The sequence below is a fragment of the Heteronotia binoei genome, chromosome 14 (assembly GCF_032191835.1).
Source record: "Heteronotia binoei isolate CCM8104 ecotype False Entrance Well chromosome 14, APGP_CSIRO_Hbin_v1, whole genome shotgun sequence".
Classification (NCBI taxonomy): Eukaryota; Metazoa; Chordata; class Lepidosauria; order Squamata; family Gekkonidae; genus Heteronotia; species Heteronotia binoei.
Window position 1 is genome coordinate 44,809,502 of NC_083236.1, and position 11,540 is coordinate 44,821,041.

At 44.5% G+C, this 11,540-nt stretch overlaps 1 protein-coding gene across 1 annotated transcript; it reads left to right on the forward strand.

Annotated features, from left to right (window-relative positions):
* Nucleotides 1-1,751: 1,751 nt before the first annotated feature.
* Nucleotides 1,752-9,652, forward strand: CKLF (chemokine like factor). The gene is made up of 4 exons (XM_060254516.1): nt 1,752-2,109; nt 5,819-5,977; nt 6,949-7,044; nt 9,050-9,652. Exons 1-4 carry the CDS (start codon nt 2,041-2,043, stop codon nt 9,152-9,154), a joined length of 429 nt encoding a protein of 142 aa, XP_060110499.1. The 5' UTR covers nt 1,752-2,040; the 3' UTR covers nt 9,155-9,652.
* The last annotated feature ends 1,888 nt before the right edge of the window (nt 9,653-11,540 follow it).

Sequence of the window (11,540 nt, forward strand, 5' to 3'; positions counted from 1 at the left end):
AAACATGCCTCCACAGATTTGTGGCATCACAAATTGTGCAAAAACATTGTTCCAAAGCACGGATCCATGTGAATTCATATGATTTTTGCTCTTCAATGAAATAAAACCACCATTATACTGTAGACAATGTATTAGTCTATAGCAGGGGTGGCCAAACTGTGGCTCGGTGGCTTGGACAATGAATGCATTTAAAGCTGCTTTCTTTCCATCTCTCCTTCCCTCCCCCATCTATTTTCCTTCCTTCCTTCCGTTTGGCTGTCTTGTGGCTCTCAAACATCTGATGTGTATTCTATGTGACTCTTACATTAAGCAAGTTTGGCCACCACTGGTATAGATGGAACTATTTGTATGATGCTCTGTGTTCTTGGTACTTGGAGGGGGGCCAACAGTGGTAGAGCCTCAGTAGTGTCCTGGCCCCGCTGGACCTCCTGATGGTCCCTGGTTTTGGACCACAGAATATCCAGAATAAAACTTTGTTGGTATTAAAGGTGCCACTGGACTCAAACTTGGTTCTATTGCTTCAGACCAGCATGGCTACCACCTGAAGTCACATTAAATCACATGGAATGGAACTCCATCAGCCTCATGCCTCATCCGAGAGGGCCAATACAGTTGACATCTTCTGGACATCTAAGTTGCCTGTGACACTTATGTCTTAATTTATGTGTTCACACCATCCATACTGCCTTAAATTAATTCTGATCTAATAGCTTAACTGTTTAATTGCTTTATTGCTGGTGTTAATTGTTTCACCATGTTGGAATCCGCCCTGAGCCCATTATGGAAAAGGGCAAACTATAAATTTACAGAAATAAATAAATTCCACGAAATAAACGTTGTTAGTCTTTAAGGCGCTGCTGGACTCCTCCCCCCTTTTTTTCCTTTCCTTTTTTTTTGTTACCACAGACCAGAGGAGGCCAAACTGTGGCTCGGGACCCACATGTGGCTCTTTGACATATATTGTGTGGCTCTTGAAGTCTCCATTGCCCTATTGGCCTGCTTGGAGAAGCTATTTCTCTCTTCAAATCACTTCTCCAGGCTAAGCCAGTTGGTGGCTTGGAGAATGCATTTAAAGTTGCTTTCATTCCACCTCTCCGTCCCCCATTTATTTGCCTGCCTGCCTTCCTGTCTTGCGGCTCTCAAACAACTGATGTTCATATCTTGAGACTCTCAAACATCTCAAATCCATATCTTGTGGCTCTCAAACATCTGGCATTTATTCTATGTCAGTGTTTCACATTTGCAGGGTCACGACCCAGCACCGGGCCATGGAAGCCTCAATACCGCGTCACAAGAAAAGCCAAATCTAGCCCCACCCGCAGCAAAGCATGAGCTCTGCTCTGCATCCTTCCTTCCCCCATCTCTCTGTCCTGCAAAGAAAAGCTAGCCTTAAAGACTGAGACAGGCTGCAAAATCTGAGCTCCGTTTTCTTTCCTTCCTTCCCCCATCTCTGTGACATAATTCCTGTCCCCGGGCTCCACCCCAGTCTCCTGGCTCCACCCTCAAAGTTTAGTGGGCCAGGAAGAAGAAGTGTAAAAATAACCGGGCCATGGGGGGGGGGGGGGGAGTTTGGGAAACCCTGTTCTATGCTGCTCTAACATTAAGCAAGTTTGGCCACCCCTGCCACAGACTAACATGGCTACCCCCTCAATGGCCCGAGGAGCTCAGCCAGCAGCGAGGCGGAGCGGAGGAGGGCTGAGGTGAATGAAAACCCAACCAAATGAATAACCGAACATCCTCCACGGTCAGCTCGGCGAGAGGCGCCAACGCCTCCTGTCCCGCGGCTGTCATCCCTGAGAGTCTCTTCCATTCCACCCTCCGAAGAGGGGAGCTGGAGCGAAGACAAACTCCCCTTCTCACGACGCCGAGGAGGGCAGTAGCCCCGCCTTGGCTTCCGCGGCCCCCCGCGGGCTTACGGTGGGTGCGTGAGGCGGGGAGGGCGGCTGGTGAGGCGACTAACGGGCGCCCCTTCCGGCCGCGCCCGCTTGGCCTGAGTCTGGGCCGCCGCCGGCTTCTTCTTCCTCCGCCTCAGAGCCCACCATGGTGCAGCTGGATGTGAACGTGGATTTCGTGCGCTCCGTCAGGGGAGGCCTCAAGCTCGGCCGCATAGTAAGAGACGGGGGAGGGCTGGAGCTGGAGGGAAGGCGGGAGATGCAAGTCCAGGGTGGCCTCATCCTGCCCGTGTCCTACCTTCCCTAACTAATCCCCCGAACGTACCATGTCTCAGAGTGCCTCTGAGCTGGTGCAGAGTGCATTGCCTCTCAGGGCGGCTGGGGCAGAGGGTGGTGTTTCTGGACGGGCATCACTTTTCTAGAAATTAGTTTTAGTATTGTGTTTTAATAAAATATATAAATAATGGAAATGAGGGGGGGGGGGGTGTTTCCAGTGGCCAGCTTCGTGAAGGGGCACTCTGTCCTTCTCCAGGCACAACGCTAAATTCTCTATCGTTCCAGTTTTAGCATAGGTGCTGCCAAAGGGAGCAGATACATAAATGCTTTAAATAAATCCTTAAAGATGCTGGGGATCGAACCCTTTGAACTGATGCAGACAGCATTTACCCTTCCAGGATGTAAAGATGTGCAGACGAGATGCTGGTGTTTCCAGACAGGCTAGCATCTCTTTATTTCTAGAAACTTTTTTTAAAGAAAAAATATGAGATATAGGTATTTTAAATTAATCAGAAAAGTTTCAGGGCTCAAACCCCTGGGCCCTCAGATCTTCTTGCTGTGAATAAGTCCATGAAAGTGTAAACCAGAATAAATACTGGTTAATGGGGGGGGGGGGATTTGCATGTTTTTCAAGTGCTGCTCTTAACTGTCTTATTTTCATCCTGCCCCACTCCTGAGGAGCTGAGAGGGGCATATGTTGCTTTCCCCCTCCATATTTTATTCAGACAACAACCCTGCGAGGTAAGACAGAGTGAGCATGACTGGCCTAAAGCAAGCTTTCATGGAAGAGTGATGAATTTGAACCTGTAACTCCCAGATGCTGGTCCAACACTAACCATTACACCATACTGGCGCTTCCTTCGACTTACTTAGAAAAATATATGCTGCTTCTTCAGAGAACTGTTCTTGTTCAAGAAAACTTCCCCTCTGCTACTCACAGTTGTCAGAGGTGTGGAGAAACGGTGCTCTGCATGTGCTCACAGACTCCATTGACCCTTGATTAGAATGAGCCATCCTTCGAATGCCTTTAAAGTTGGATTTTATCATAAAGATGCTTTCTGCTTCTGAAAGGAATAAGGAACAGGTGGCAACTCTAGCCTTTAGGCCTGATTTAAAATATGCTGCTGGTACCCAGTTTAACGAGCCCTGTGCTGCAGAGTGGTAAGCTGCAGTACTGCAGTCCAAGCTCTGCTCATGACCTGAGTTTGATGCTGTGGGAAGCTGGGTTTAGGTAGCCAGCTGTCAGCCTTCCATCCTTCTGAAGTCGAAAAATGAGTACCCAGCTTGCTGGGGGGCGGGGGGGGGGGAGTGTGGATGACTGAGGAAGGCAATGGCAAACCACCTTGTAAAAGTCTGCCAAAAGGATGTCCTGATGTGACATCGCCCCATGGGTCAGACTCCATGCTTGCACAGGGGACTACCTTTATCTTTTTACTTTACGCAGTTTAAAGGGGAAGCTGTGCAAATGCAAAATCCCACAGGTGAGTTGTTTGGGCCTGCAGCAGCAACATGTTTTAAATCAGCTCTCAGTTGAGCACATTCCCAGTTACACTTGGGGAGGGCTCTCTATTGAGCAAGGATTATAGATACCATCACGCACTTTGCTGAAAAGTTTGAGCATCCCCCTTGGGGAGGAAACAACTAGATCTCTGGTTTTCCCTGAGAGCCTCAGCTAACGGTAGCAATTAATAGGGCCTGAAACACACCATTAAAGTATTAGGGAAAAATGAGGATGAGGGGGTAACTTTTTCATGAACTGACATAGTCCATGCCAGAAAGGCTACTTTTCTAGCTGCCCTAAATCCCAATTATTTTATGACCCCTTTTCTCTTCTGTAGTTCATTACATTCTGCATTAGCTCTCCCTAGTGTTGTAATGCCCCCTTCCGCCATCGCCAAAGGGAAATTACCCAACTCTGTCAGACAGAAAAAAGGAGGACATGCTTATTTAAGTATTGGCAATGAAGGGGCTCTCAATATTTTGTGACTGCTGTTGTCACTTAGTTCTCCTCATTGGAAACCCTCCTTTGCTCTCCACTTGCTCATAGGGGAGGGAGCACCGAGGGGCTCCCCAAGTTCCAATCCCAGATCTTTGCATCGGGGCAGTAAAGTACAAACACTAGTGGAGAGGCCTTGTCGGTTCAAGTCCATTGATTAGAATAAGTCCTGGTCCACTTAGTTCAGAATAAGAGACCAAATAAACAGTAAATTCTGAATGTGTGCATTTTTTTGATAGGGATATTCTGTTTGTTTTATATTTGGGAGCTTTGTTTAATTTTTATCCCACCATACCTCCAAGGAGTCCAGAGTAGCATACACTGGATTAGATCCTGCCAGCTTTTTGATACAGTCACCTAATTTCCTCCTTACTATGGTCTTCATCGCACACGAGTTTTTTCCATACAGGACTCATGATCTGCAGTATATGGGGGTGGGGTGGGGGGAGGTGTCAAGGGATCCAAGTGTTGTTCTCCCCATTTTATCATCACAACTATCACTAACATACAGGGTTCCTTCCTCAATTCTCCCCATTGGATCTTTGAAAGTAGTAAATAGAGCTGAGTCGCCCCAGGGATGTTATGTTTGTGAGGCTTTTCAACCTCTCTTGTGGGGTTCGATTCTGGTACCAGCTAAAGACTTTGTTTCCCCAAGCCCCTCCAGCTGCCTTGGGTGACCTAGAAGGGGAATATTCATAGTTTATCAGCAGCCTTTGGCCAGTGGATAAGAATTCCAGTGCAGTCTCACACATCCAGGAGTGGATTGGGAAGTGTAAATAATCCTGGGATAAGATGAGCAGCTTGCCAATGAAGGATCTAAGCCAGGTGGGCCCTGCGACACGAGCAGAGTTGCTGGGGCTGAGTTCTACTAGCTCCGGGCCAACAGCAGCCCTCTAGGGCAGTGCCCCACCAGGAAAGTTCCTTGGAAAATAAATGGCCTGTCTGCCATGTACGCAGCTTCTTTAACTAGCACATGTTCTACCAAAATGCTAACACAGACTAGCTAGGGTACACCAGTGTATAAAAGGTGCTGTTTCTAAGAAACAAAACCGAAAGAGAATAACTTGCTAATCTGCCACCCCCACTCACGCTGTGCCATTCTGTGTCTCTGTGCACCTTTTCCAAACAGGCTGTTTCAGCTCTTCCCAATTGCATGGATCTCTGCAAGGCCCATTGTAGCTTTATGGGCTATCTTGCCTCTCAAAAGTCCACCAATGTGTTGTTGCCCAGTCCTACAACAATGATCTTGCAGCTGGGTTTATTTAAAACCTTTCTATCTTCCCCTTCTGACAGTGCAGCCCACATATTCCTGTCCTCACTGATATTTGTCACAATTAAAATATGCGCTTCCTTCCTGAGTGCAACATAAGGCGTTTATGGCTGGTTTCACAAATTTGCGCATGTTTTCTTTAAAGCTGGCTACCTCTTGATTTGAACAGCAACTACTCAGTGAAGTAGGCTAAGGAGAATGAGTAACACAACATCACCCAGGAATCTGCAGGGCAACTGCAAATCTGAACCCAGGTCTCCCCACACCTAGTCCAAAACCCTAATGGTTACACTATGGTGGTGATGTATGGCAGTACTAAATTTTCCCATGTCTGTGATGGTACCAGTTTGATAGCAAATGTGTGTTTCATTTTCATTCCGACAGGTTTTGGCTTTCATGGCATTTGTCAGCTTTGCAGCCGTAAGAGGTCATGAAGCATTCGTAACGCTTGGAATCATGGAATTTGTCATTACTACGTTATTCTTTTTGCTGTACCTGCTGGGACTGCAAAAGAAAATGCATTGTTTCTTTTGGCCATTAGCTGTAAGTGTTAATTTAGCACCAGTTGCTAATCTTTATACACATTTTGTCACCAGGGCAGATGAAAATAGATATAAAGTTGTTTTGTGCATCATGATTAAAATAGTTTAAGGATGCATCTAAAAATGTAAAAAGGGAATGGTTCGAGTGGGCGTTTGCCAACTCAAAGTATTTCAGAGAATATCAGTTTAAACTGATTTCTATTTTAAAAATACAACCAACTACTTAGTATTGTAGACTGACTGAGCACATGTAAGATCACAATCTAAGCTTGAACTATATGCGAAGTGCACAACTCTTGTGACACTCAAGAGTAATCATTTGCTGTCTGTTCCTGACTGATGATACAATACATTTGCAAATGTTACAGGATTGATTCTAATAAATACATGTATTGGTCAGATTAAACTACATGGTGTATGCATCTTTATAAGGCGTACTGAATTTGGATCCAAGCAGGGGTGGTTTTGTAGAAAAAGCGGTGCCAGAACTCATTAGCACAACTCATTTGCATAACTCATTTGTATATACCACACACCCCTGACATCACCAGAAGGTGTACTACATTATATCAGCCCAGCATCTACCTTGAAATGCTTCTTGAATTATAATTGTCATAATAAAACCTTCCTCCCATCGTACTTTTTAAATTACTTTCTCCTATGTGGCCACAGTGGGCATGATGAAGATTTTCATCTGTCTGTTTTATGTTTTGGTTATTTTCCCATTTTTGTGGGGAAAATAGTAGAATGTTTGTCAAATCTTTGAGTTCAGCAAAATTCTCACAAGGGGTTTGAACAAGCAAGGTTTTTTGGGGGGTGGGGGATAAGAAAGCAGCATAAAATTTAGAGGCTCTGCAGCTCTGTTTGTGAGTGCCTGCCCAAAATGAGGCCTGGATCCAAGTATAGATATCTTTAGTACCTTGGCAGTTGTGGAGTGTGATACTAAAGTGCACTATTTGCTGCATTTTCCAGGATGTTTTCAACAGTCTTGTGGCAGCATTGTTCCTCATCATTGTGGGTCTGTGTGCCACATTAATCAAGACCAACACTGGAACTTTAGTTGGAGGAGTAAGTACAAGTCTTCAGTGGAAGTAACACATATAAATGAATCCTTTGGTGGGGAGGGGGGTGTCTCTGGAGGGTGGGGACAGACCATGCAGAGTGGGATTTCACCCTACCTGCAGCTTGGTTCCAACTGCTCTGCTTAGTTCTTCCCCAATGTGAAGGGGAACCATACACATTTATAATGCAAACCTAAAATGAATTACACCCTCCTATATCCATTGAAGGCAATGGATTTAAAAGGAAGTGACAATTTAGGATTGCAGTGTTAGGAACTGAAAGATAAGCCTGTTTCTTGTCCCTGTTGATATCAGCGTCCAGGACAAAGCATATGTGAAGACCCCTTTAAACTGTGACCCACATCATCCATCATCTCATAAAGAGGCTGGATTTCGTTCCCAATTTACGATTATTATTATTACTTTATTTACATCATTTATTCCCACCTTGCTACCTAGTGAGGATCCAAAGCAGCTCACAGCGTTCTCATCTCGATGTTATTCTCACAACTTGTGAGGTAGGTTAGGCTAAGAGTATGTGACTGTCCCAAGGTCACTCTGAGCTTCCATGATATAGCGGGGATTTGAACCTGGATCTCCCAGATTCTAATCCCAACATTCTGGCTGGCACCTCAGACTAGCAGAGTTAGTTTTTGTATCATCGTTACTTCCAAGCAAGGATGACATACAGCTTCAAAGGAATCTGAGAATCGCCCTCTAACACCTCACACTTATAAAGCACATTGCCTGGGATCCAAACCCCTCCTTCCACAAATGTTAAGCACTTCCACAGATTAATTGGAGGAGGGTGATGCTTTCTTCTGGTTGCACATTCATGGGTTGGAAGTCCACCTAGCCTTGTAGGCAGCACAATGGGAGGGGGTGCTAGAAGGGGGAAGTGTGCATAAGCATTATGTTGCACATGGTGGATTGGACCCCAGCTATTAGGTGGACATAAGTAACAGAGAAACCCATGGAATATTGCAAAAGTAAACTCTATCCTATGTGTAATTAATTCTGAGTTATTGCAGCTAGTAGTCAGGGTCATGATTTACTAGTTCAAAGTATGTTTTTAATTTGTTTATATATTTGAGCATCTTTAGGCCACTGTTCTCTCTAGAGGGACCCCAAGAGGTTTACAAAAAGAGAACAGTTCCAAAACAACAAAAACTAAAATACATAAATCTAGGTGGTATTGGTCTAGACGGCTGATATTCACAGGTCCCAGTCTGAAAGCTCCAGGCCATGAGCTCTTTGGAAAGAGAAAAAATGTTATTTATTTCCAGCATGAAGGCCCCAGTATGGCTAGTGAACAGAGTGGGGGAGTAGGATCCTGGGGGAGCTGGGTTCGAATGGAAGCTTGCTGGGTGACCCTGAGCCTGTCACAAACTTGCATTGCGGCCTACCTTACAGGGTTGTTGTGAGAAAATGGAGCAGGGGAGAATAATGTTCTAACTTGCATTGAGTCCCAACTGTGATAAAAATACATGCATGTACTTCCAGGGCAGTAAACCTGAAAGTGCTCTTGGGTTGTGTCTAAGAAGCAAAGAAAGTCACTGTGAAGACCATCGAGATGTCTTTCTGTCTATCATATTCTTACTCCATCCTTCCAACAAGCTTGGAAACCCAACCCCATGATTAGGTTGAGAGAGAGTGCCTAATCCAAGGTCACCCAGTAAGTTTCATTGTAGAGTAGAGATTTGAACCCAGGATCTCCAGATCCTAGCTGAACACTTCAGCCACTACATCACGCTTGCCTTTGGAGACTGCAGATAGTCTGTGACTGAGACAAGGCCCGAGTTTAAATGAACACTAGGAGAAACAATGGAAAATGACTTCTAGAAGGTGATACGGAAACAATTTATTTTCTCATTTATCACAAATAAAATATTTAAGCAGAAGATTTACAAACTAGAACCAATTCACAGAGCTATGGGAGTTGCTTAAAAAAAACAACCCAGCCAGAATTTCAGGGTAAGGTGGACTCTGAAACACTTTCTTTTCATTTGCAGGTGTTTTGTCTGCTGTCCTTTGTGCTTTGTATAGCAGATGCTGTAATCCTCTTCAAAATGATTACCTTTAACAAGGAGACAAGAAGGAATGCTCCTCAGAAGTAGAATGTCCAGCTAACAACTTGGAAAGTCTATTGAGCAATATTCTTTCTGTGCTGCAATTTTCTATGTATTTTTCTTTTTTAAAAAAATTAAACATCAGGGCAAGATCTAGCCTGTCAGATACTTTCATGTCCCACTATTTTCAACAGGAGGAATCTAAGTATGTGCTTCCACTAAAACCAATGAGTGCTAAAGACCCTTTGGTTTGGCTGGAACATGCCCACACATTTTAATTTTTCTAGGATTTTTTCTTGTGCACTTTTTTGGATTAGTTCACTTTATTGACCAGTATGGTCAGTCTTTAAATTTTTTTAAAAATGGTCCTGTATTTTATAAAATACTTGTTATGTACGGATATCTGTACAGTTATCATATAATACCTGTAAATGTTTGTCAGCCGCAAAATAGCAATTTAGCCAATGTTAAATTTCAAATGATTGTAAGTTTCTGTGCTGGTTTATGTTAAAGGTTTTCATTAAAAAGCCTTCACCTAGAAAAAAACACCGAGTTATATATGTGTGTGTGCGCATACGCAGCCTACTTTCCTAAATCTGGAGAACTGCAAAGGGATCCCCAAAGAGTTTCCAGCACCACCCTATAAGAAACCATCTTGACCACCCTTCTGTGTCCACTGATTTCAGTTGCATACTGTTCATTTCCTCTGCAGACTGATGCTTTTATGACACTTGTTTTAAACAGCTGTGTACAAGCAAGCTGACTTTTCAGACAGGTAGCCATATTTATCATCTAGCATCAGATTCCCAGAAATAGTGGGAGCCTATGCAATAGACACACACATATTGCTGCTTCTGAGTGGATTAGATCCTAGTAGCTTTTGCACTCAACCTTGCCCTGTTCTTCTCTTTACTGCATCCTGCATAGCTTTAATGCAAGCCAGTGTGCTCTGAGCCCTGGCACAGCCTTCCCAATGATCTTAAAGCTATGTTTCCTAACCGGTGTGTCTGGACCCAAAAGTGGGTTTCAAAACTTCTGAAAGTGATTGTGGGCAAGCCCTCCTGAGAGCCAGTTTGGTGTAGTGGTTAAGTGCATGGACTCTAATCTGGGAGAACTGGGTTTGGTTCCTCACTCCTCCACTTGCAGCTGCTGGAATGGCCTTGGGCCAGCCACAGTTCTCTCAGAGCTATTCTCTCAAGAACAGCTCTCTTAGGGCTCTCTCAGCCCCACCTACCTCACAGAGTGTCTGCTGTGGGGAGAGAAAGGGAAGGACATTGTAAGCCACTCTTGAGTAGACGGACCGGGTATAAATCCAGTCTCTTCCTCCTCCTAATAGCCATCTCTGCCTTTTCCATTGCTCTCTTTTGTTTTGGAATCCAATAGCTGATTTTTTCCCCTTCACTGCATATACAAGTTGGTCAAGTGAAATATGTCATGATGATTACTAGAGTGAGTATTTTAAGAGTCATAGGGTAGATTAGAGAGAGTAATAGAAAAGGAGAGGGTGGTCAAAGACTGGAATGTAACTTCCATATGCAAAGACCCGCCTGAGCCCGCCTTGGCGGGGAGGGTGGGGTATAAATTGAATTAAACATAAAGACTGTGTATGTTGGAATGCCACTTGCCTTGGGGTTCACAGCCACCTTCAAGAGAGGTTTAGATAAAAATATGGAGCAGAGGTCCATCAGTGGCTATTAGCCACAGTGTGTGTGTGTGTATATATATATGTATATATATATAAATTTTTTGCCACTGTATGACACACAGTGTTGGACTGGATGGGCCATTGGCCTGATCTAACATGGCTTCTCTTATGTTCTTATGTTCACAGTGAGGCAGCTGTGCTTGTTGCATGATAGTTGTTGGTTTCTCCAAAACATCTGGGCAGCTGCTGTAGAAAATGCAATCCTGAACTAGATGGGTTCTAAGGTCATAGTTTGTCTAGGGTGTTCAAAAAAACCCCAAAATCAACAACCCTTGAGCCAGTTCTGGATGGGTCACCATACCAAGTAAATTTGGACATATGGTTTACCATAGCATAAAGGCTGGGGAACCAGTGACATAAAAAAGGCACCCCTTGTCTTTTTCCAAGCGGAAAAACTGGCCAGGTCAAACCCGGAACCTCCAACTGCTTTGCTTTTTCTTCATACAAACTTGCAAACTGCAGATTACTAATCTCAGCCTATTTTGTAGACTAATTCTAGACGGGAAAAGAGCCCCGTGGTGCAGAGTGGTAAAGCTGCAGTACTGCAGTCGGAGCCCTCTCCTCATAACCTGAGTTCAATTCCAGCGGAAGCTGGTTCAGGTAGCCAGCTCGAGGTTGACTCAGCCATGGAAACAGAAAATACTGCTATTTTCCCTGTGATTAAGGAGGACTATCTCTAACTGTTTAGGATTGCCTTGTGAATCACCTCTGCAATTTAAGGCTATATGC